At 26.3% G+C, this 26628-nt stretch overlaps 5 protein-coding genes across 9 annotated transcripts; 3 read left to right on the top strand and 2 right to left on the bottom strand.

The window, feature by feature from the left end:
• Positions 1-8: 8 nt before the first annotated feature.
• Positions 9-1538, bottom strand: LOC122857792. 2 transcript variants are annotated; one of them, XM_044160170.1, is made up of 4 exons: positions 1427-1538; positions 1074-1238; positions 869-998; positions 9-791 (listed from the first exon to the last, which is right to left on the bottom strand). In XM_044160170.1, exons 2-4 carry the CDS (start codon positions 1224-1226, stop codon positions 124-126), a joined length of 951 nt encoding a protein of 316 aa, XP_044016105.1. In that variant the 5' UTR covers positions 1227-1238; positions 1427-1538; the 3' UTR covers positions 9-123. The 2 variants fall into 2 exon arrangements, with proteins under 2 accessions (XP_044016105.1, XP_044016104.1); XM_044160169.1 differs by having other exon boundaries at positions 1423-1535.
• Positions 1539-1954: 416 nt separating this feature from the next.
• On the top strand, positions 1955-10930 carry LOC122857765 (CD109 antigen). Of its 3 annotated transcripts, none has more exons than XM_044160129.1 (5): positions 1955-2066; positions 4698-4871; positions 5000-9038; positions 9123-9316; positions 9392-10930. In XM_044160129.1, exons 2-5 carry the CDS (start codon positions 4702-4704, stop codon positions 9852-9854), a joined length of 4866 nt encoding a protein of 1621 aa, XP_044016064.1. In that variant the 5' UTR covers positions 1955-2066; positions 4698-4701; the 3' UTR covers positions 9855-10930. The 3 variants fall into 3 exon arrangements, with proteins under 3 accessions (XP_044016064.1, XP_044016062.1, XP_044016061.1); XM_044160127.1 differs by lacking the exon at positions 1955-2066 and adding an exon at positions 3233-3318; XM_044160126.1 differs by lacking the exon at positions 1955-2066 and adding an exon at positions 3752-3865.
• A 1743-nt stretch (positions 10931-12673) lies between these two features.
• LOC122857766 (VWFA and cache domain-containing protein 1) lies at positions 12674-16422 on the top strand. Its single transcript, XM_044160130.1, has one exon. It carries the CDS (start codon positions 12704-12706, stop codon positions 16244-16246), a length of 3543 nt encoding a protein of 1180 aa, XP_044016065.1. The 5' UTR covers positions 12674-12703; the 3' UTR covers positions 16247-16422.
• A 343-nt stretch (positions 16423-16765) lies between these two features.
• LOC122857812 (26S proteasome non-ATPase regulatory subunit 2) lies at positions 16766-19877 on the bottom strand. The gene is given in 4 exon segments (XM_044160207.1): positions 16766-17182; positions 17265-17544; positions 17612-19552; positions 19654-19877. Coding segments are annotated over 4 exon segments (2601 nt in total). The 5' UTR covers positions 19732-19877; the 3' UTR covers positions 16766-16880.
• A 263-nt stretch (positions 19878-20140) lies between these two features.
• LOC122857774 (CTTNBP2 N-terminal-like protein) lies at positions 20141-25484 on the top strand. Of its 2 annotated transcripts, XM_044160142.1 has the most exons (9): positions 20142-20365; positions 20845-21413; positions 21543-21644; positions 21719-21943; positions 22030-22675; positions 22746-22844; positions 22919-23238; positions 24727-25140; positions 25226-25484. In XM_044160142.1, the coding sequence occupies exons 2-9, from the start codon at positions 21138-21140 to the stop codon at positions 25238-25240; spliced, it is 2097 nt and encodes a 698-aa protein (XP_044016077.1). In that variant the 5' UTR covers positions 20142-20365; positions 20845-21137; the 3' UTR covers positions 25241-25484. The 2 variants fall into 2 exon arrangements, with proteins under 2 accessions (XP_044016078.1, XP_044016077.1); XM_044160143.1 differs by having other exon boundaries at positions 20141-21413; positions 22039-22675.
• The last annotated feature ends 1144 nt before the right edge of the window (positions 25485-26628 follow it).

The raw sequence follows: 26628 nt of genomic DNA on the forward strand, positions 1-26628 counted from the left end.
AAGTATCAAATAATAATTTTATTTTTATTAATTGATTTATTATTATAAATCACAATTGTTTTCATAGTAAAAATAAATTTGTCATTGTTATTAATCAAAGAAAATTAATATATGTAATTAAATTTACTTGGGGGTAGCAGTTTTTTCTTTTCTTGCACTGAGTCTTCTACTGAGTGTTCTCAAAGATGGAAGAGGATGATTATGATGTATTAATTCTTTGTAACCAGATATACCACATGTTAATCTTAATTTTAAAGCTTTGATTATAGTACTATTACTCCATTGAGGTGATTTTTTATATCCATTCATAACTTGAATTTGATCGTTATTGAAAATTTGCTTAACTGCATCACTGCTTGAAGCATTTAATCTAGCTTGTAGTTGTTTATTTTTTCTAAGTTGATATTTTAATTTATTCTGTAAAAGTTGTTGATTTTTCTTCAACTTAATTACTTGTTTTTCAGATTGTTCCAAGTTTTGTTCTAATTTTTTTACATATTGTATTAATTCTGAATGAGAAAGTTGTTTCTTTTCAGATAATATTGAAGCATCAATTTTATTATCTGAATGAGAAGGTTGATTCTCATCAGGTAGTATAGGTGTATCAATTTCATCATCTGTTAAATTAACATCAGCAGTATCTTCAGTTGTTGATACACGTGAATCATCATCACCATCATTACCAACACTCTCAGTAACTTCTTCAATAATAATATTATTTGATGAAGTATCATGAATAGTTATTATTTGTTTTACTGGCTCCTGTGGTGGAGTTTGTAGGAGAGTTTTAACTAAACAGATAGAAATAAAAATTGTAAAACCAAACTCAAAGTAGTTATACATAAAAATAAATAATAACAGCTCTTACTTGGTTGATCTTTTGAACTATATCTAACTTGGGTAACTAATTCACCAAAAATTGTTGGAATAGCACTTCTTTTTAATTTTTTTTTTCCATCTACACGTACTTTTTCCCACATGTCTGCAGTAAAGTGGTACTGAAAAGGTATTATTTTTAATTGACATGACACTAATGAATATTAAATAACAATAATTAATTTAATTATTCTCACCTCACAAACGAGCAATGTTTTATTGAGTTTTGTAGTGTCCAGGTCAGCATTTTTAATCCATTGTGCTCGTCGATTTTCATCCCTTGGAACAGTATTCATTTTTACACCATGTCTGGTGCTATTTCTACATCCCGACACAGAACAATTCACCATATTGCTAGATACCTGTTAGGCACATTAATAAATAAATTAAATAATTTTCAATATAACCCAATATTACTATTTATAAATTAACAATATGAGACATGATGGAATAATTCACATTTTAAAAATGAAATTAATTGAAACAACAATTACAATGACACTACATTTATAATTAAATTAAAGATATTTAATTTGTTATACTTACTTACTGTAAACTGTCACACTTTTTTTTAACAACAATTTGTTTATATTGCTTTTTCTCAGCTGTTTTTTTTGTTCTGTGTTGCTTTATTTACATCACAATAACAACAATCAGGCGCCATGTTGATTGTTGAGCGTCGCCATCTTTTTTTAAATGTCAGTCAGAGTGTGTCAAATGTTTGTTATTGTTATTGAAAATAAACGAAAATAAAATTCAGAAAAATATACAAAATGCTTTAAAGATATTATTTAATAACTATATGAATTTCTATTATAAATGTAAACTTAAACTGCAAAGGTAATTAATGTCATACAATTATTAAATTGATTTTTTAAATTTATCTAATCTTTTTATTTCATAGGTTATACGTATATGAGCATTATTAAAATTATTATTTATAAATATTTGTTCTAATTATTATTTTAATTCATTTTTATAAATTTTGTTTATAGATCTAATAAATTCACAATGGTTAAATGTGCCATGAAAAATTGTAAAAATACAGTTGACAATTTTGAAAAAAAATTGTACAAAAAATATCAACAAGTAAAATGAACAAATAAGTTTTCATATATTTCCAAAATACTTGGATACTTGTAAAATTTGGATAAATTTATGTCAAACTGAAATTGTCGATGTAAATAAAGGTGAGTTGTTAATAAAAATTTATATTTATGCTGTTAGGAATTGCCAATTAAACTATTCTCTTTATATGAATTTATCAATAAATTAATTCTTTTTATTTTAGCTGGAGTATGCTCTGTTTATTTTAATTCATTGTCAACTTCAAGACTTCGAAGCTTGATATTTCTGGTCCTTTAGATAATGTACTGACAGTAATGAGAGAAAAAAATTTAACGAGCTGATGAACTTAAAATGTAACTAAATTTGACATTCATTAATTTTTTTTTATAATTAGCCATATACTATTATTTGAATATTTAAGTTTTATTCGAAAATAAATTCTTTTCCATTTAAACATTGTGTTCCAGTATTTTTATCAGTATCAGTGTTTTAAAATTTTTAACAGAGCTCTTACGATAAATACAAAATTCTAAAATTTTCGTGGGGGGATGTTAATGAGTTTAATAGCCCGAGAAAAATAATTTAAAAAAACAGTCTAATATATTTATAATATATATTGTTATGTCTCACAATAATCAATGATTGTTTTAGTTGAAAAAAAAAAAACATTTATTAAATTTATGTTAGTTGTTGGAAACTTTTACAATATATTATTAATCAGTGTTTCAAGTTGAGAGGCAACTGACCGAGCATTACTACGCGGTTATTAAATGATGAGCCAAACAAAAAATAAATCAATAATAAAATATCGAAAAATATATATAATTATGCATAACAATATATTTTCATCTAATTGGCATTGCAATTACCTTGTAAATAAAATTAAAACAAATAATTCATCAGCTTCTAAATAATTTTTTTTTTATTATTGATTTTAATATTCAAAATAATAGTTTTAAAAAATTATTGTTATTGACAGTCACAAGACACTGTATTGTCATTATTATATATCAATTTCTAATTAACATTCCCATCTTATATACCTATACTTTATATTGTTTACCGAATTTTTTAGATTCAGGATAATTAAAATTATAATATCATCGTTTCAATAACTGCTTTTAATTTTTTTGTATGTGTGTTAATTCAATATTTATAGAATTGAATAATATAAAAATTTCAATGAACAGGTGGGTGTTATGTTCTCCATAATACCTGTTTGTACCTGGCCGTTTTACTCCGAACAAAACCGATACGAACCGAGTGAAAAGTGTTGATATATTATAAACACACTATGCTGCCGATTAATTTGATCGGTACTGTATCTAAAAAAAAATATATATTCACCTACCTGTACGAAATGGTACAACCCAGGTAAAAATAGACTTGTGGTGTCAGCAATAAATATAAATACAAAAGAATAACTAACTCATCAACAATAGTTTAGAAATTATAAAATTTATTTAGAAATTTAATGAATTATTTTCAAGTCTAGTTTTATATATAATTCATATCAAAGATATAAAAAAACATAATTTAAATAGTATACATAAGTGTGTGTTTGTGTGCTATAGTTGGTTGGAGAATCGAGAAATTGAATAATATTATTCTTGCCTGACTATTTTTTAACTCCGGCATAATCGGGCGGGGTCTTGGATCTTAATCGTCTCCGCTGGCCTCCATGTTGTCATTTTACTACTCATAATAGTCACAATCAGAAATGACACACGTTAATAATTAATAAAACTAGAGGAATGTTATTTTTATAAATTAAATACAGCGTTTAATATAATTCGTGTTAAAATATATTTAATAGAAAAAAAATTTCTATGGTAAATTGTAATTTTTTTCAAATTTTCATTAAGTTATGAGTGAATTTTTTATATTTAATTAACAAAGTGATTCATATTACATTTACGAGGTATGTACAGTTAGCTATAATTAATTGTTTGTAATTATTATTCAGGTATTAGTTTTTTTATCATTGGTTATACAAACAAAGTGATTCATACTATATTTACGAGGTGTGTACACTTGATTTTAATTAATTATTCGTAATAATTATTTTGGTATTTTATACAATTATTGTTATCGTTATCTAAGAGAGAAAAAGCAAAGAATTATTTGAATAAAAGTGTCGAGTCGAAGTTATTTTGTGCATAGGGGTTTCGAGGCAATTGTGTGTTTTTTATTTTTTTTTTTATTATAATTTCTCTTTTTTTTTTTTTTTGTCAGCTTCCTCTTGATCGCATGGTCTATTTTAATTTTCACCGTTTATTTCCTTCGTACACTTTTTAATGTATCGAAAAAAAATTTAATTTAATAATTATTATATACACTATTATTTTCAATAATGTAAATTTGAAAAAAAAAAATTTATTTTATTTTTTTTTTTTCACATCAACCTGTTGAATATCTTTTAATTTTTATTATTTCATTTTTTTTTTTTTTTCAAATTGATATTTAATTTAAAAAAATAATTCAATTTAATAAAAAAAAATTTTTTATTAAAATAAAACTTTTCAAAATGTAAACAGTAACGATAAAGACACGCCTATATTAAATTTTAATTATGTTCAATGAGATAATACTGACCCATGCTTTTTTATAAAAGTCATTCACTCATGTCTTTATCCGAATAATTATTATTAAATGGCCTTCATTAATTATTTCAAATTTGTACATTTATAAATTCACAAAAAATATATTTTATCTCTAATTTCTACATCTAATTAAAAACTTGATTATTTCAGTTAAATGTTGCTGTTCACGATAATTGTGCTGTTAGCAAGTGCAGCTACTTGTCAGAGGTACGATGGATCTGATACTCTCGGATCAACAAAAGCACCATGGAATTATTATGAAGATAGAGATCAAAATCCTGTTAATATTCCTGATTCGACAAATAATGTTATATTCAAAGAAGCGTAAGTATAATTAAGTACAAAAAAAAAATTACTAATGTTAAAATAAAAAAAAAAACAAATAGTCAATCAAATCCTTTGAAATTTAGAGCCTCTCACTCTTACTAAAATAATTATTAATTTTCTTTTAGTTCATACTTTGTGGTGGCTTCTCGTCTTTGTCGTCCAGGACAAGTTTACCGTGTTGCAGTAGATGTTTATCGTAGTGAAATTCCCATGATGGTTCGTGCTTCAATTCAACGAAATGGTGTAGAAATTGCAGCTGATCATAAAGAAGTAAAACAAAATATTCCAGAAAATTTATTATTGCGAATGCCAGCAACAGCAATCAACGACAACTACAAACTTCGTGTACAAGGTCTTTACAATGATCTCACTGGTGGCCAAGCATTTTACAATGAAACAGATTTAGTATTTAGTCAAAGATCTATGACTATTTTTATTCAGCTTGATAAACCTGTATATATGCAAGGTCAAACAGTTAGATTTCGAGCAATTCCAATAAATACAGAGCTCAAGGCTTTTAATGATCCAATTGATGTTTTTATGTTGGATCCATCACGACGAATAATGCGTCGTTGGTTAAGTCGTCAAAGTAATCTTGGTACTGTTTCTTTGTCTTATCAACTTTCTGATCAGCCAGTATTTGGCAACTGGATCATTCAAGTTATTGCACAAGGTCAAGTTGAAGAAAAAACATTTCTTATTGAAGAGTATTATCAAACAAGATTTGAAGTAAATGTTACAATGCCAGCATTTTTTTTCGACACCGATGAATATATACATGGAATTGTTCAAGCTAATTACACATCTGGTGCTCCAGTTAATGGAAATTTAACTCTAAAAGCAAGTCTTCGTTCTATATCAAAAGATAGAATGATAAGTTCATCAGCTCTTGTAGAAGATCGTTATTTTAGTTTCAATGAGTATTATCCATCTTGGTTTAAATCTGCAGATCAATATGAAGATAATTATACTCCAGTTTTAAGATTTTTCAATGGAACTTATCGGTTTCAGTATCGAATGGAAGAACTTCGAAGTTTTTTCGGTACACTCAGTGATATTGAGGTGAAAATAATTGCCACTGTTGGTGATAGATTTCTTGATGAAGTCATCGTTGGTCATTCAACTGCAAGAATATATAATTCAACTGTTAGAATTAATTTCTTTGGTGGTTCTCCTCAAGTTTTTAAACCGTCAATGCCATTTGCTTTTAATCTAGTTGCATCTTTTCATGATGGTTCTGTTCTTAGACCAAGTCAGCTTCAAGATTCACAAATGACTATTCATGCAGATATTCATTCTCGATCAAGTGGAGAAAGAAGAATAGATACTAAAATTTTAAGACCTTCTCCAGATAATCCATCTATTTGGTCGTTTATGTTAAATCTTAGAACTGAATTGAATTTAGAAGAAAATCCTCAACGTAATCAACAAATTCTTAATGATATAACATCAATGAAAATATACGCAACGTTTCTTGATGGTGAAGGTCATCATGCACAATCAGAGTTACTTCTTTTGGCTCATGAATCACCTAATCATAAACAAATAAAAATTTCAACCTCATCAAAACATCCTGAAGTCGGTGAATATCTTGTTCTTCATGTTCAAACAAATTTTTACATTGAAACATTTAATTACATTGTCATGTCAAAAGGTATGATTGTCTTGAGTGGACAGGATATAATGCAACCTGATATTCGAACATTTTCAATTCCATTAAGTCCAGAAATGGCACCTGTTGCTACAGCAGTTGTTTATCATGTTGGTAGATATGGTGATGTTGTTGCTGATTCATTGACAATACCAGTTAATGGAATATCACGTAATAATTTTACAGTTTTTATAAATAATAAAAAAGGAAGAACAGGTGAAAAAGTTGAAGTTGCAATATACGGTGAGCCAGGTGCTTATGTTGCACTTTCAGGAGTTGATCGTGCATTTTATTCAATGCAAGCTGGTAATGAATTAACATATGCAAATGTTATTAAAAAAATGGCTTATTTTGGTGAAGAAACAAATGGAACACATTCACATTCTTGGCTATTTCACGGTGGTGATCCTGATGAAGTTGTTTATTTTCCTTCATCGACATTTGGCATTGATGTCAACAGAACTTTTGAATATATTGGCTTGGTTGTTTTTACTGATGCCTATATTCATCGTAAACCTGATTATTGTAATAAAACATTAGGATTTAGAGAATGTCTAACAGGAAGATGTTATACAGTCAAACAAACTTGTGATGGACATCTTGATTGTGAAGATGGAACAGATGAAGCTCAGTGTAATTCTATGAATGCCACTGATCTATCGTACTTTAGAACTAATCGATTCAATCGAATTCAGCGATTGTATGAAAATGTGTGGCTGTGGAAAGACATTAATATTGGACCACATGGTCGACAAATATTTAACATTGATGTTCCAAGACGTCCAGTTCATTGGATGGTTACTGCATTTTCTATGAGTCCATCAAGGGGCTTTGGCATGCTACCAAAAGCACTAGAGTATACTGGAGTATTGCCATTCTTTATTAACGTTGAAATGCCAACCACTTGTCATCAAGGTGAACAAGTTGGTATTCGTGTTTCTGTATTTAATTACATGAAGTATAATATAGAAGCAACAGTTGTTCTAACTAGCTCAAAAGATTATAAATTTGTACATGTTGAAAAAAATGGTATTGTTCAATCATATAATCCTCGTACTTCATTTGGTGAACATCAATTTTTTATTTTTATTTATGCACAAGATGCTGAAGTTGTTTATCTTCCAATTGTACCACAGAGACTTGGTGATATTCAGGTACAAATTTACGCAACAACTATTTTAGGAAGAGACACAGTCACGAGAAATCTTCATGTTATACCTGATGGACTTCCACAGTATCGTCATCAATCAGTTATATTGGATTTGACTAATAAGGGATACGTTTTCCAGTATATGCATGTCAACATAACAGAAACACCAATTATTCCTTATTCAGAAGATCGTTACTATGTTTTTGGTTCAAATAAAGCAACAATATCACTTGTTGGAGACGTTGTTGGTCCAATATTTCCAACAATGCCTGTTAATGCAACAAGTTTAATGGGTCTACCAATGGATTGTGCTGAGCAAAATATGTTTAGCTTTGCTGCCAATATGTACACAACACTTCACATGCGACAAGTTAATCAGAGAAATCGTGCTGTTGAAAAAGACAGTTTTTATCACATGAATGTTGGCTATCAACGTCAATTGTCATTCATGAATCTTGATGGATCATTTAGTCTATTTAGAAGTGATTGGAATCAATCATCACCAAGTGTCTGGTTAACTGCATACTGTGCTAGAATTTTTCAAGAAGCCAGTTTTTATGAATGGGAAAATTATCTTTATATTGATCCAGATGTTATTGCACGAGCTGTATCATGGATTTTGATGCATCAAACAAAAGAAGGAGAATTTTATGAAGTTACTACATTTTCTGATAGAAAAATTAATTCTTTAAGAAATTTTGAGGTCAATAGTTTTCAACAGAAAAACATAAGTTTAACTGCACATGTTTTAATAACGTTAGAAACAGTGAAAGATCTTACAGGTGGACTTGGATCACGAGTAGCTCTTCAAGCTGCAAATGCTGTTAAATTTTTAGAAAAAAATTTAAAAGCAATTGAAGAAAGAGGAACACCATATGAAATTGCAATTGTTGCTTATGCTTTGACAATTGCACAATCACCTGCAGCTGAACAAGCTTATACAATTCTTTCTATGAGTGCTCGATCAGAGGGAGACTTGACATACTGGGGAAGAGTACAAGTACCTTTGCCACCGTATAAAATTGAAAATAATAAACCATTTCTTTTGCCACGATTGCCTTATATTTATGATTCAGAAAATATTGAAACAACAGCTTATGCATTGTTGGTTTATGTTGAGCATCAAGCAGCTGGAATGGAAGCAATTGTTAAATGGCTAAATTCACAAAGACTCACTGATGGTGGATGGGCGTCGACACAAGACACTGCCTGGGCTATGAAATCATTGATGGAATACACAACTAGATCAAGAATCAGAGATGTTAGTTCACTCGTAGTTACAGTTGAAGCAACTTCATTGCCTGGACAAACAAAAACATTTATTGTAAATGATAAAAACATTGCAAAGCTGCAGTCTATTGAGGTAAAAAAAAAAAAACACATTCATTTACAATGTTAAAAATATAAATATTTTTTAAATACATTTTTATTTGTTTTATTTATATAGATACCAGAAGCTTGGGGTACTGTAAAAGTTCAGGCAAAAGGGGCAGGTTATGCAATTCTTCAAATGACTGTTCAATATAATGTTGATATTAAAAAGTTTCAAACTGAACCACCTGTTCCATCATTTGACTTGGTTGTCAGGCCTAATTTCTATGGCAGGAATCAGTCTCACATCAATTATCTGAGCTGTCAGAGGTGAACCACTTTTTAATTTAAACCAAATTATTTATATTTGAATTATAAAATTAAATAATGAATTGTATTTTCTAGATGGATCAACACAAATGAATCATCAAGATCAGGAATGGCTATTTTGGATGTTACCATTCCTACTGGTTACATAATCCAGCAGCAGACTTTGGACAGATACATTCGATCAAAAGCAGTGAAAAATTTACAAAAAGCACGCTTCCAAGAAAAAAAAGTACTTTTTTACTTTGATTATCTTGACAATGAGGAGACATGTATTAATTTTACCATTGAGCGTTGGTATCCAGTTGCAAATATGTCAAGATATTTAGCAGTCAGAGTTTATGACTACTATGCGCCTGAAAGATACAATGAAACAATATTCAATTCATTGTCGACTTATGTTTTAAATATTTGCGAAGTGTGTGGAAGTTCACAGTGTCCGTATTGTTCAATTTATAACGCGGCGTCATTATCAAGAATCTCAGTTCTTTCTATTTTTATTTATATACTCAGTGTTACCTCCAAGTATTTCATGACATAGTTATCAGACATCACGAGTCATGTAAATTTTCGAGAAAAAAAATTAACAAGTACAAATATTAAGAAATCAATTTTAATAACAATTTCATATCAAATAATTTTTTCATCTGAACCAATTCAATGTGGATCTTGAACTAGAGCTGGGGTGGTATTCTAAACATGATGTACTTTATATGGTTAACGACAACAAACGAGGCTTACTTTTGACTTTGTAATTCGACACCTTGTAAATAGTAAAAAGGTGGGAAGCAAAAAAATATTATCAGTTATAAAATCCGCCCAAAGAAACTTTATTTTTCGAATTAATTTTACGAATTATAATGTTAGCTATATATATGCATGAGTTGTCAATATTTTCATTAACAACGGTTTTTTATTTTTATATTTATATACGTTATATTGAATGATCTGATTTCTTTTTAAATGCGGTAAACGCATGCTAAGTGCTCTAAAAAAAATTTTATATATATTTTTTAAAAAGAATATAAATAATATTGTTGTTAATAATACAATGTAATATTTAAAAAATTTTACTAAATTCGAAATTTATTTTAGATAAATTTCGACAACTCTTCTTTGTCAAAAAAAATTTTCAACTCATAATTTTATAATTTTTTTAAATGTTGATCTTTTTATATTGAACGTCAATCAATTCTTTTTTTTTTTTTTTAAATAAGAATAATTAAATCAATTAAAAAATATCAAAGTTAAATTTGTTCTTTTTTAACATTTGTTCATGTTAAAAAATCATTTTACACTTGGAAAAAAAAAAAAAAAATTGACTATTTAATTTTTAACATTTACTCTTTTTTTATATTTGATATTTTTTTTTTTTTTTTACTGTTTGATAATTAATATGATAGTCTTCGTTGACAAATTACGTCCGTAAAAATTTTTTTACAACTTAATATAATAAGAGTACTGAGATCATAGTATGTTTGTGTCTATACACGTGATTTTCTCCTAGTGCCTTATTGGAAGATAATTAGAAAATTATAATTTTATGATAAAGATGTGAATCGAGTGTATGGACATGAATAGACCTCAGTACTCATATACATATATGATTTTAGAGAGCAGTATTTTATTATTACTATTTTATATTATTTCTCTTATTGAGAATTGGAAAATTAAAAAATCTGTAAAAATATTGTATTCTATAATTATTTCTTACAAATAAAAAGCTTTACAATAATATTTACAAGTAATGATAATTTTTTATGTATTTGTCTAATTTTTTTCGCAATAGCACTATACATAAATGCCTGAGAAATTGAAAAAAAAATTAAATTACTATAGAAACAGATAAATCAAAAAATAATGATGGGCTCTCCGAGTTTTCTCTGGATTTCTACGAATTTTCTCCGGATTTCTATAGATTTCCTCCGGCTTTCCTCCGAAATTTCTCCGGATGATGATAAAAATAAAAACCAAGATAAAAAGAATAATAACGATAAAATTAAAAAAACATTAACTTATGGACACAAAAAAAAATAAAAAATAAACAAAATGAATGAATTAAATTGTCTAAACAAAACATGAAAAAAATAATCTAGCTAAACGACAAATTTATCAAAGACAAAGACAATTAATGTAAAAAAGAACAAGCTAAAAAAATAATTTAAAAAAAAAGACAAACTTTCAAAAAAATATGAAAATTTTTTAATATAAATATAACCAATTATGTCGATAAAATTAGGAAAAAATCAAAAGATAAATTTAAAAAAAATTAGTCAAAATCAAAAAATGAAAATAATAAGTCATTCATAAAAGAAAAAAAATTGATGTTTTAAAACATGTTCCTTATAATATTATGTTTAATCGGTACAACTAAAATATATCAGGATGGATGAAGGATTATGTATAATCCTTCAAATTTGTTTAATGGTGTACATATATGTACATACACCATTAAACAAATTTGAAAAAACTATAAAACAATAAATATTAATATTTTTATGAATAAAAAAGACAAATTACGATTATTATGACGGTTTCGAATGCAAAGTTATCAAATGTTTTGATATTAATAATACAAAATGTCATGATTTAACAATAATTCGTATAGTACAAACCATCGATATATCAATTTAGAAAAAATATGGTGTTGGTGATGACATATTTAATTTATTATTGAATTATGTCATTTGTTTTCTTTAAAGTATTAGCGTTCATATAGTCAAGCTTGCTTGGTCTTTTAGGACGCAGTATTTTATATCGTGCTGAGAAATGCAAGGTATCAGAAAATTGGAAAAAGTCGAATAAACATCGGAGAAACATCGGAGAAAACATTGGAGAAAACATCGGAGAAGAATGGAGAAAAATATATCGGAGGAATAATTTTGAATATACAAATATTATATTTAAAAACTAAAAAAAAAAATACTTGCAATTTCAATAAATTCAATAATTAATTAATATACTTATATTAATATTAAATTTATAAAACTTGACTTCTTTTTTGCATTCGTGATTTTCATTTTTGAATACAAAATCAACAAACAAATTCCTACCGCCATCTTCAAAAGAGAGAGAGAGAGAGAGACACACAAATTTACCACGCATGCGTAATAAATAATTAGAATTCTATTAATTATAAAAAAAAAAAAAAAAAATGTGCTCACATTTCTACACACTAATCAAAATAAATAAACAAATTTAAATTTATTCAAACAAATATATTGAACTAAATAATTAAATTATAATCTTCAAGTAAAAAAAAAATTTAAAAACAAATTGCAAAAAAAATAAATAAATAAAAACAAATAAAAGGTGATGAAGTTAAAAAATAATAATAAAAAACTTCAATGAAGACAGTGTTATTGTTTATGAAAAAAATACGTTATCGAGATGACAATTATAACAATAAAATTACTATCAATATTAACAATATTTTTGTATATAAAATTAACAATAGGAATAAATGATGCCACAGTTGAGTGTCAAATTGGTAGATCATTGCGAAAACAGGTTAAACTATCACCACTTGGTGGCATGTGTATGAAAGACATAGCCAATCATTTATCAAAGGCCCTGAGACAACTTGGTAACAATGAACTTGGTCTAACTGAGTATCAAGAAACACTGGACAAATTTGATTTTACACATATCACAAATGAGCCAGATCTAGCATTGAACAACTTAGCTTCAAACATAAACAAAAAACTACAAAATTACATAAATATCATTGAAGAATCATTGACAACAATAACTCCAATAATAAATGACTACAAAAATTATGATAAATCTAAGGGTATCATTGATATTTGTGAAATGATTTACGTTGAGCTTTATGCAAAATTATCAGATAATAAATTAAAAAATTTACATATCATACCATTATCATTAAAACAACAAATGAAAATATGTGGACCAAGTGAAACACTTCATAATATTGGCTTATTTATACCACAATGTAATAAACCTAAAAATATAATTATTTTAATTGATCATGGTAGTTTTATGACTGATCATGACATTGCACTTGTTCGTAATACATCAAAAGCAATTGTTAATATGTTGAGTGATTATGATTCAATAACAATCATTGGTCTTGCTCGACATGCTTTTGTACATTGTAAAAGTGGCCTAATAAAATCAATAGATATCAATAAATTTAAATTATTTAATTGTATTGATAATATACAAAGAATAATTCCAAAAGAAACATTTAATATTGATTTAAATGAATTGCCTAAAAATTTAACTGACAATAATTTTATATTTCATATTATAATTTCACTTGATGATAAAACAAATGTTGATAAAATTAAAAATATAATTGAAGAGAAAAATATTAAAGTACATTTACGTACTGTTTTAATATTGCTTGATGATGTTAATTATGATTTGGATAATCATGATGATAGCATGATAACAATACCATCAAAAAATTTATTAGAATATGATATTGCAAGTTTATTATCAACAATTGATTGTCCAATGATTAATAAAAAAAATAACTATTATTTATCTGATAATTATTATGATCAATTTAGTAAAACAGTTTTTTTATCAATTCAAAATATAACAGATATTGCATTGATATCGTTAAATATAAAACTTGATGAATTAATTCAAGATGTAAGATATTTTAATGCTGGACCACATACACGTGCTATATTATTTAATAAAAAAAATCATGTATTGATGCATAAAAATTTTCCACGTATTGAAATGTTACAAGAACAACCATTAAAAGTAAATTTACGTGATATTGAAAATATTGATGATGCTGATATCGCTGAAATGATAAATAACAATGAGGGAAATAAAAAATTGATAAATAAATTGGATAAAAAAATAACAATAAAATGGAAACATTTAAAATATTTGGATTTAATAAGTTGTATTATTATTGATGATGATGCTGATAATAAAACAAGATCAGTTGTTAAAAATTTATTACCATTAGATAATGATATGTATCATCATCGTTTGGATTTACTAACAAATGATAATAAAAAAAATTTATGTATTAATCATGGTACGATAATGAGTCCAATGAATTCAGTAATATATTTATCACCATGGTGTTTTAAATCAACGACAGTTGGTGATTTTGAAACATCAATAACATTATCAAATTACATGGCATATATTAAAGATACAACTGAACTTGTTGCTAATCCTGGTTTGTCAACAACAGTTAGACAAGAAATATCAATATTATCACAAACAATGAATTTTTTTAAACAACGTCATTCAGAAAGTCCTGGTAATATGTTTTTCATACGAAGATATGTAACATCAATTGAAAATGGAATAATTGAATTATATCCAGGTGTATCATTAAATTCAAATTTAGATCCAAAAAGAAGATTATGGTTTAAAAAATCAATAGAATATCCTGGTAAAATAATATTAACTGGACCATATATTGATGCTGGTGGTTCTGGTTATGTTGTTACATTAAGTCAAACAATATCTGAAGGACGTCGTGTATCATTGCATACAAATAATGATCCAATTATTGCAATATCATCAATTGACATGACAATTGGTTATATGTCACGTTTATTAAATGACATGTTACCATTTTGTAAAGAAACAACAATTAAATGTTTTTTAATGGATGACAGAGGTTATCTTGTTTATCATCCATCATTAATTGAATCTGGTACAACAAAATTTGAACAACAACATATTACACATAAAGAATTACTTGTTGCAAATGATATATTAAATCATGATATGTTTGTTGAAAAAAAAATATGTTCAAATAATATTGATGGTACTATTAAACGTTATTATAAATTTAATACATCAATTGATAATGTATTAACAAATATAATACATGGTGAACATTGTGTTAAATATCAGCTATCATCTGTACCAGGAACAAATGTATTTTTAGGTATTATCAATGAAACATGTTTTGAAAATGCATTTTGTCCATGTAGTACAATGGATCGTGTTTGTTTAAATTGTAAAAGAATGGAACAAACTGAATGTGAATGTCCATGTGAATGCTCTTTATATAATGATAATTGTGAAAAAACAATGACAAATTATAAATTAGAACCATGTCAAGCACCATATGAACAAGGTATACAATTATCAAATAGCCATATAAATAATGGATATACTAAAACAATTGATGAACAACAACAATCATCATCATTTTCATCAACAATTGATACATGTCCAAAAATTGATTGTAAATTATTTGATAAAGAAGAAGATTGTAATGGTATTATTGGTTGTGTATGGTGTGAATTAGATACTGATGGTGAAACACAATTAAATACACCAGTTTGTACTGATGAATCAATATGTTATCATGGTGTATTGGGTTCATTATTACCATACAATGATATTAATTATAATTCACAATCAATGAATGATATAACAAATAATGAATGGTCATCAGTTGGTCCAATTGCTGGTGGTATACTTGTTGTTATATTAATATTTGGTGTAACATTATTTTGTTATAGATTACACAGTGTACAAACTGATCTTGAACATCAATGTTTACATTTACATGGTTCACCAGATACAATTAGAATGACACATATTGATAATGCAAATAATGGTGGTATTAATGGTGATCAAGAACTTATTGATAATGATAGAAGTAAAAATAATATTGATAATTTATTATTACATGATAATATACAACCAATATCACCATATCGTGTTACAACAAATTATCGTAGACCAGCTGGTGGTGATAGTGATCATGGTTATTCAACAATGACACCACATGATGATACTGAACAACAATCATTTGCTGAGCCATTATTATTTGTCGGTGATAATAGTGAACCAGAACTTGGTAAAAAATTAATTATATCAACACCAGTGCCAACAACAACTTGTTTAGAATCACCACATCATGTGCTTGTTCCAGTAACTGTACATCAAAATATGGAACCCAATTATTGTTAATAATTACATAAGACTTTTTATATATTTATATTTTTTAATATTTCAAGACTTATTATCAATTACTTAATGTTCGTCCAGTGAAAAAATATATTTTGTTTTTTTTTTCAAATGACATTATCAAGTGCCAATGATAAATCAATATTTATATCATGAAAAATTTGTTGGATAAATTTTTTAAAAACTCAGACTGATCAATTTACAAACAAAAAAAAATAATTGCCACATATTTTTTTACTACTTAATTAAATGATACAATAATTAATTTTTATATTAAAATAAAAATATTGGGTAGCTATATAAATATACTTAAATTATAAGCAAAAAAAAAACTTGTATTATTTTATTACAATGATTTTATTGTTATTTAAGAATAATATTTAAAAAATAATGGATTTAAAAAAAAAAAAAAAAAAAATCCACATCAATTGTATTACATTTATTTTCAAATTGAACAAAAAAAAAAAAAACTTTTTTTTTTTACTTACATTGCTATGTTAAATTTAATTAATTCATTTTAAATTAATTTTTTTTTTTTTTATTATTATCAATTAATTGTGTATAAAGTATGACGATGATGGAGACATTTTGTAAGATTAATAAAATTAAAAAAAAAAAAATTAGATAAAGAAATTTTTTAAGGAGTGAAGTCTGGATTTTTTTTGAGTATAACAAAACTTTCCATGATGGGAGAGACTGGTATGTATTCCTCAGTAGCAAGTTCAGCACGTTCACCATGAGCAAGAAGAACAGGTGTTGTGTGAGTTTGAAAGCCAGTTATTGTTTTGGGTTTACCAGCTTGACCAACAACATCAACAGCAATACCAACTCTAACTGGTACTGGTAATGGTTGTAAATCTTCATCAAATGTAACCAACATTCTTGGTTTCATTGCTATTGCCAATGCGTACAGAAGATAATGTGATCTTCCAAGAATAACTGTTAAATAAAAATAAAATAAATATATAATAAATATTTAATAGCTACAATAATAAATAAATAAATCAAAAAATAAACTTACTATTTTTAACATCAAGAAAACCAACAATTGTTGCTAATATACCAGCAAGTGCAACTGGACTTAATAATTGTCTCTCACTGTGATATGGTGATAATGTAAGTGTACCTTTACCAAGATGTGTTAAACCTTGTGCAATTCTAACCATGAATAAATTATTTGGATCTTTAGCATGAAATTGTGCTAATTGACGTAACATTGCAGCAACGAATAGCATTAGCATACCAAATATATGTGAAAATTTAGATAATGTATCCATAATAATGATATTGATATTTCAAGTGTAGGACCACAGTGGTTCACACACCTTAAAATATACAGTGTTTGCAATTGATTTCGTGAACTTAAATCTTTTTCTTTTTTATTTGTATCTTTATCATCTTTTTTATTATCTTTTTCTTTTTCCTTGAATTGAAAAAAAAAAAAAACAATTAAATTACAAATTAAATAAAATAAATAAATTATATAAATTAAATTAAATTTACCTTGTCTTGATTATCTTTTTTATCATCTTTTTTATTATTACGATCATTTTTTTCATCTTTTTCATTATTAGCTTCATAATGTTCTGAACAAATATGTAATAAATGTTGAATTTTTAATACATTACCAGTACCAGCATATGCACAAACTTCAATAAGTGTTGTTGACATTGATCTAAATGGTTCTGGTATAATTTCAAGTGCAGCAATAATTGTTTCAGCAGCTTCTTGTTTACCCAAAAAACATAATGCCAAACCAAGTGGTAAAAATCTAGCATATGTATCTTTAAGTTCAATTTCAGTTTTTTCCATAAGACATTGCATTATTGTTGTTGTTACAAATGCATTACATGAACCAACAGCAACCATACCAAGTGATAAACCAGCAAGACCAATAACTTCCCAATTTGATTTTGGATCAGTTAATACTGGTGCAAGTAAACTCAATACATCATCACGATTTGTACCAGCATATGCAAAACCAAGACCAAGTACAGAACCAACTCTAACAGCATTATTATTATGTAATGCATAATCAGATAATAATGCTAATGCTGGATCACAATCATTTTTAATACCATTACTAACAATACCACATGCTAATAATGCACCTGATTTAATATAATCTTCAGATGCATATAAATATTTATCAATTGGTGTTAAACCACCATCAACATCCCATAATAATACAAGACCAAGTGATGCTGTTGCACTTATCATACCATGTTCTTTATTTTTATATAACCATTTATTACCATCATGAACAACTAATTTATCATTACCAAAACCAGCATTAACAAAACCATTGACAAAACTAGCAGCTAAATTTTGACGTGCTGAATCAACTTGTCCACCGCTAAATGATGGTCTTGAATTTTCTAAATGTGATTTATAAACATCCTCTGGTGTTTTTGGTTCCATAATATCAAGTTCACGTGCTAAATTTAAAAATTGATTACTCAAATGTGAATTTGCCATTATTTCATTTAATACATCATATCCAATTTCTGATTCTGGTAATTCAATAAATATATGTTGACGTGCAAGCATAAATGCTAATTGTTTACGTATTAATAAATCATCACAAGTTGTAAATATTGAATTTATTAAATTTAAATCATTTAATTGCATTGCAACACGTAATGCTTGTGGATATTGATCAAATTTTGTATACAGTTTCCATGCTGTACGTAATAATGTACTATTTTCTGGATCAGCAACATATGGTACATTACTTGTTAAATAAAGACAAACACGTTGATATGCACCTTCATCAACATATTTTTCAAGTAAATCAAGTCTTTCAATTTCCATTAATAAATCACATGCTTCTGTTTCAGCATTATGTGCCATATTATAAGGTACTATTTCATGTACAAGTATTATTAATTCATTAATACGTTTATCAGCATCATCACCATTTGATACATCATCCCATTCAGCTGTTAATTCACCAGATAAATGACGTACATATTCATGTCCCCATTCACCAAGTTCTGATGTTGAACCAATTAAACGATATTTTAAACATTCACGTCCTTCACCCATAGCCATTGCCAATACAGATAATATATCAGCACATAATTCACGTGATAATTTATCATCAAGATTATCATATATTTTTTTCATTGTATCATAATGGGGTCTCATGAATTTCAATGGTTTTGGTACACTTGTCATTGATGTTGTTGATGCACGTATTTGTGATCTCAATGATTCAAGTGATTGTAAATGTTGACTACGATCTGGATCTTGTAAACGTTCTACCAAACCATCAAGTTCTTCCTGAAGAAGTTTATCCTCTTCGGACTAGAAAAAAAACATCATCATCATTGTGTCAAATATACACATCTATAGAGAAGGGGCAATTTATGCGAGTCACCGGGATATATATTTATTCAAACACTTACCAAATCATTTTTTTCTTCTTCTTTTGCAGGCTTCACTTCTTTGACCACTTTGGTCTCAACTTTAGTACTCTCTGGCATATTTAATTATTTATTCAATTACTTTTTTATTATATTTATAATAAAAAGTAATATTTAACAAACAAAATCAACACAAATTGACTTTTGACAAGAAATTTTTTGCTGTGTATTCAGTCTATATTTTGAGGTTATGAGTTATGACTTTTTTTTTTTTTTTTTTCAAAGAGAGCTGCAGAGTCACTGTGAAATTACATGCGATACCATCTTGTGAGAAAATTTTTAATTATCTTACATTAATATAGAATACCAACATTGCGCCAATTTGTTATTTAAATTATTATTATTATTTTTTATTGTTTACTTTTTAAAATGTCAAAATCACATTTTTTTTTTTGACATTTAATTGTCATTGATAAGAGAAAAATACAATTATTAAAAAAATAATTTAATTTTTGGATTAATTCAATTGTTTAATTTTAGCAGAAAAATAAAAATAAATAATAATTAATAAAAAAAAAAAAATAACAATTAACAAATTGGAGTAATATTTGACAGTCGAGTGACAGTGAGTTTGTGTGTGCGGTCATTGAACGTCACGGCTTCAACAACAAAATATAATTCTCATATCGAACGTCAAATGAGAAAGGGTGGCTATGGTGATGATGATGATGGTGGTGGTGGTGGTGGTGAAGCTGTGGGTATAACTACTTGATAAAAAAACTCCCCGGGTTTTATATAAAATACATACATACATATACAGTGCAACACCCCCCCGGAGGAAAAAGGGGAAAATAAATCATTGAAGAGAGAGACTCATACATGTATAAAAAATTACTCCTTAAAGCTAAAAAGCAGAGTGCTTTTTTAAGAAACCAAGAGAGAGAGAGAGAAAAATTTTTTTTTACATTTTTTTTTTTGTTTTTTATCACCAAATTTTCTTGACTTTTGTACATTTTTGTACACTTTTTTTATAATAGTGTTGTGTATGTGTGTTTGTGTTATTAGCAACAAAAAAAAAACAACAATAATTTATATTTTTTTTTTTAATATAAAATCCTCCCTCTCTGTGTACCCTCCCCGTTGTTGTACATTCAACTCCAGTTTTACATTATCATCCGTAGGGATTGATCCATTTTTCAACAAATTAAATTTTTGTTTTTTGTTTTTTTACAGAAAAAATAAACATGTTTAATAATAGAAAAAAAAAATTAAATTAAAAAAGCAATAATGATGTGCCGAATTATTGCAATTATTGTTATAAATAATAATAAAAAAAATAATAATATAATATTGAATAGTATATTTAATAATATTAATAGTGAATTGTTAAATGTAAATGTCAAAGGCTGAAGCGTAAAATAAAAAGGGTATTGCCGTCGTCGTCGACGTTAATATCAAAACGTAGACGTATTGATAATAATTACCATAATTATTTTGATTTAATTAATTATATAAATTATAAAAATATGGCATCACAAAGTCAAAATGTTGGTAATATTGGAGGAACAAGTGGTACAATGACATTAGCATCAATACCATCATCCTCAACGTCGACATCGTCATCATTATTGTCGCCCTCGTCGACGGCACCCAATGTACAATTATTTAATACTCAACAACAACAACAACAACAACATCACCATCATCATCATCATCAACATCATCAACAACAACAACAAATGCAGCAAAAAAGTGGAAATAATTTTGAACCAATTGATAAAAGTTCATCAAATACACTCAAGGTTTTATTTATTTTTTATAATATGATGATAAAATTTATATTTTATTTATTTAAATTGAGTATTATGTTGTTTACCTTGATCTAATTTTAATTATTGATTATTTTTATTTATTTATTTTTTTATTTACAGCGTAATCCAAAAATGGAATTGAGTAAAACAGATTTATTAAAATTACTTGGATATCTTGAGGGTGAATTACAAGCAAGAGATATTGTTATTGCAGCTTTAAAAGTAATTATTATTGTTGATATAATTGTTAATTTAATTAAGCTAATTGTTGTATTGATTATGTGTTTGTTAAATAGTCGGAAAAAATGAAACATTTACTTAATTCACGTTATCGAAGTGGTACAAATGATCCACATGCAGCTTTAACACGTGATGTTGCTATTGTTGGTGGTGTTATTAGAATGGAATGTAGTCAAGCTGATCGTCAAGTTGCTAGTTTAGAAGCACTTGTTACACAGCAAAGACGTACACAATGTCGTATGGCTAAAGTATTGAAAGAAGCTGAAATGCGTCATAGAACGGTAAATAATTATAAATAATTAATTTAATTTATGTAATATAAAATTTAAAAAAAAAAAAAAATTACAATTTTTTATAAATTAATAAGGTAATAAAGGAACTGGAAGAAGAAAAACGTAAACATGAGCATGATACAGCACAGGGTGATGATATAACATATGGATTGGAAAAAGAAAGAACAAGATTAAAAAAAGAATTAGAATTAGAACGTCAAGAAAAAAAACGTCTTGAAAATGAATTAAAAAAAGAAAATATTGCTATGGAAATTGAAAAAAATAGACAAAAACAAATTGTATTATTATTATTAGCTGAAAGAAAAAAAATAATAATGAAATATATTGAAGAACGTAAACGTTCAGAAGATTTAGCTCAAATATTAAGTGAAGAAAAAGTTAGAATTGATACAATGGCTGAAGGTCTTGAAGAAGAAAGTAAAAAATCATTACAAATGGAAGCTGAATTGGAAAAACAAATAGCACAATTTGATATTGAAAGACAACAATATAGACAAGCATTATTAAAAGAAGAAAAAAAAAATAAAGAACTTGAAATTGATATTGAAAAAATTAAAATTGAATTAGAATCATGGAAATCTGGTGTTACAATGAGAGGTACTGTTAGATCAGCAATTATTGGTGGTGGTGGTGGTGGTGGTATACCACCGCCACCACCAGCTAAACCAGCTAATTTAAGTAGTATAACAACACTTAGACCAACTGGTACATCACCAGGATGTAAGTAGTGAAAAAAAAAATTATAATTAAAAACAACTTTATAATAAAATAATTAACAATTAATTTATAGTAAAAGGACAAGCTGTATTGGGTACTGGTACACCAATGGTATCAAGTAAAGTTGTTCAGCCAACAGCAACTGTATCAAGTGTTCCAGTGAGTGGTCCAAGTAAGTTATCAATTGTATAATATATTTTTTTTATTTATTATTCATATATATAAAAATAAATGTAATTTTTATAGCAACTGGTATAGCAAGATCAGTAACACCACGTCAAGCAATGAGAGGTGTTACATATGGAACAGCTGTTGCACCAACTCCAATAACAGCAGTAGCAACAGCAGCAGCAGCGACAACAACAACAACAGCAGCAGCAATTGCAACATCAACAACAACAACTCCAACAACAATAGCTGCAGCTACAACAGTAACAAATGCTGTTGCTAATGACAATGACACAGTAACACCAGCAACAACAACATCAATTGTTACATCAAATACTGGTACAACTGTAACAACAAGTGTCGTTGATAACACAAATACAACAATCACCGAGCCCCAGGTAATTCATCAACAATTTTCTTCTCGATCTACGTTGATTTAATAAATAACTGATGGGACAATACTTTCAACATAATTTATATATATATAACATCACACGTTTGTTTTATTTTATATATTATTATTATTAATTCACACGTTATTGGAAAAAAAAAAAACAAAAACAAATGGAAATGGTTTGCATGATTATTCTTTATAATTATTTGTATTAGAAACAAAAAAAAAAAAATAATAATTCGAGGAAGATTGAAATAGTCTTCCGGCATAATCATTAATTTTTTAATTTAAAATATAATTATTGATAAATTTTTAATTTTGCTTTTAAGGTGCAATTATGATTGATTAATCTAGGAGTCTAAAAAAAACATTTATAAAGCTATTTATTATTTATAATACTCATTTTTTTTTTATTGTAGTTTTTTGTTTTTTTTTTTTTAATTATTTTATCTAAGAGATAACTATAATTACTAAAACCTCAGACGTTGATAATTAATTAAAATTAATAATTTAATAGTTAAAAGAATAAACCAGTAAAATTAATTTTTAATCGCGTTTTTAATTTTTATAAAATTCTAGTCTAATGCCATTTAGATAAATAAATAATCAAGAAATGAGTACTTACTAATTATATTTATCATAAAAAATAAAAAATTAATTATTATCTTAATTTAAAATATCTTTTTTGGCAATAAAACAAATAAGAGATAAATTTTAAAACTCTGATCTTGTAAAAAAAAAAAAAAGAAATAATTAAATTTCATTTTAACAATTCAATTTTTACAAATTGTTTTTTTTTTTTTTATATATTATTATTGACAATCCAAAGATGCTATTAACGTTTCCGACCAACACAAACAATAATTTTTACATTTTAATTTTTGACAAATATATATTACAGACAAAATTAATAATTTATGTACATAAGACGTATTATTTTAGTATGTATATTATTAATTCCTTATTAAATATTCGTATGTAATTCACTTCCGTGCTGCTTTATTTACACAATTACCTGCTTAACCTTTATCATTAGAAATAATAAAATAAAAACAAAAATATGAATAAGAATAAAAATAAGAAAAAAAAATCTGTATCTATACAAGACAATAAACCACCTCTTTTTGAAGTGGAATAAAATATTAAATTATTTATCTGTCTTCTTTATGTATTCTATTGATATATATTTATTTAATATTCTTTATTAAATTTATTGATATTATTATATTGTTTTTTAATAATTTTTTTTCTATATTATTTAAAAAAAAGAAAAAAAAAACAAAACCTGTATCTTTATTTTCATCACACATCAACCTGTTTACAACACCGACACCAAATTGGTAATTGGCTTTTATTTATTTTACTATATTATTATTTATTTTATTTATTTATAATTCTCATCTTGATTGGTTTAATTGGTAAATGAAAAAAAAACAATATATGATATTTAAAAATGAATATTAATTTAAAAAGTGTATGATTAATTTCTCAGACAGTGGATAAACGTATGATTGATGGAAAAACATCATCAATAGTAACAGCAACAATATCATCAACAACAACAGTAACAACAACAGCAACAATATCATCATCATTATCAAATACAACAACAACAACAACATCATCTGTATTTGGACAAACAATTGCTGCTGTAACAGCAGTTGTTACTGCTAAAAAACCAATAATATCACGTGGTATACCACCACCAGTACCACCAAATAAACCAATAGTACCACCTAAAAAAGAAGGTACTGTTTATATGAGAAGACAAGATCCAAATCAACAAATACAAGATGTTAAACAAATAAAATCTCCATTAATACCAGCATGTCAAACTAATGTTGTTAATCAAAATCAACAAGTACAAGCAATTACAACAGTTACTTCACATCAAACCATCGAAGAGGTAATTAATATTGTTAATTAATTATTTTTTTATTAACAATAAATAATATTTAATAAATTTTTCATGTTTTATTAATATTTTTTAGGTAAAACCACGCTGATATCAAGAGGCTTCATTCAAAGCCAATCAATGTCCATCATCGTGATGAAATATTATTTTATTTTCATTTGATTTTATTTTGTTTTTTATTATCAAATATCACATGAGCATATACAAAGGCAACTACACATATTTTATGCACATTTGCACGCACCATTGATTCTTCAATAGATTTATTTGAAAAATAAAATTAAAATCAAACAATATTTGCTATGATCACTGCCTCGACAGATTCACAATGAAAATTGAATTAAAAAAATAAAAAATACTATCGATGAAACAATATTGTAAATTAATACACGAATGAGTTTAAATAGAAATAAAAAATAAAAGTGGCAATATAAATAAAACAAATAAAAAGTATTTGGTAAACATAGTAATGCAACTATTGATTTTTTATTAAATTAAATTTGATATGGTTAAGGTATCATCAAAGTGGAGAATATTTAGCGTTAAATCAAAGTTGACAAGTCGTATTGCACTGATAATTTGTATATTTAAAATTGCTTGTAGACATGCTGTTGTTATCCTCATCGTAATACTCATTGACATAATCCCTTGATAATAAAATAAATAAAATTTTGTTAGGACAAATTTCAACTGAGTATACAGTCTTCCAAAATAAAAAAATAAAATGAGCAAATGAAATACTTAAAAACAGAAAAGAAATAATAAATGTTTTAATAAAATAAACAGTGTTTTTTTTCGAAATAGTAATAGTAATATAAAAATGAAGAAAAAAAAAAAAGATATTTAAAAAATTAATGACATTAAATTTAGGTATTTAAAAAACACTTTTAGCTTTGATTTATTGACATTTTATAATTTTCATAAAAACCTTTAAATACTCTTAATAAATAATTTTAAAAAATGACAATTTTTATTATGAAAAAAATGTGAAATAAAAAAAGAATGATTTATTTATTTATTTGTAAATTTTTTTGTCCCTCGGTTAGATAATATATTGATAAAAATTCAAACGTTGTAATTGTATTTTAAAAAAAATCCATGTAGGTATCCACGTGAACGTTAATGAAAATTAAAATATACACTTGAAGTAAAATAAAAAAATTAAGTAAATAAAAAAAATGTGAAACTAGCACGTGTGTACATAACTTTTCGATGTGTACTGAATTGAGTAGTAAATACAAAAAAATAATAATTAAAACTACGTCTAAAGCAAAATAAAAAAAATAAAACAAAAATGGAATAATAGAAAAATCATCTAACTTGAAAATAGAACAAACAATAGAATAAAAAACAAAAAAAAAAAAAATTCAACAAAGAAATTAAATTAAAATAAAGTGCGTTGAGACAAAAAGTAAAAAGTATATTTATTTTTATTCCTTTGAAATTTTTTTCCAGCCAGTTTGTGTGTTTGTTGTGTGT

The sequence above is a fragment of the Aphidius gifuensis genome, linkage group LG5 (genome assembly GCF_014905175.1).
Source record: "Aphidius gifuensis isolate YNYX2018 linkage group LG5, ASM1490517v1, whole genome shotgun sequence".
In the NCBI taxonomy this organism is placed as follows: Eukaryota; Metazoa; Arthropoda; class Insecta; order Hymenoptera; family Braconidae; genus Aphidius; species Aphidius gifuensis.

Bases quoted from the DNA above. Each gene is read 5' to 3' on its own strand.
- LOC122857792 (XM_044160170.1), bottom strand. From the start codon at position 1,226: ATGGTGAATTGTTCTGTGTCGGGATGTAGAAATAGCACCAGACATGGT. The intron at 999-1,073 runs GTGAGAATAATT...ATACCTTTTCAG, and splicing joins AAACATTGCTCGTTTGTGAG to TACCACTTTACTGCAGACAT. The intron at 792-868 runs GTAAGAGCTGTT...CTATCTGTTTAG, and splicing joins TAGTTCAAAAGATCAACCAA to TTAAAACTCTCCTACAAACT.
- LOC122857765 (XM_044160129.1), top strand. From the start codon at position 4,702: ATGTTGCTGTTCACGATAATTGTGCTGTTAGCAAGTGCAGCTACTTGT. The intron at 4,872-4,999 runs GTAAGTATAATT...ATTTTCTTTTAG, and splicing joins AATGTTATATTCAAAGAAGC to TTCATACTTTGTGGTGGCTT. The intron at 9,317-9,391 runs GTGAACCACTTT...TGTATTTTCTAG, and splicing joins AATTATCTGAGCTGTCAGAG to ATGGATCAACACAAATGAAT.
- LOC122857766 (XM_044160130.1), top strand. From the start codon at position 12,704: ATGACAATTATAACAATAAAATTACTATCAATATTAACAATATTTTTG.
- LOC122857774 (XM_044160142.1), top strand. From the start codon at position 21,138: ATGGCATCACAAAGTCAAAATGTTGGTAATATTGGAGGAACAAGTGGT. The intron at 22,676-22,745 runs GTAAGTAGTGAA...ATTAATTTATAG, and splicing joins AACTGGTACATCACCAGGAT to TAAAAGGACAAGCTGTATTG. The intron at 23,239-24,726 runs GTAATTCATCAA...TTAATTTCTCAG, and splicing joins CAACAATCACCGAGCCCCAG to ACAGTGGATAAACGTATGAT.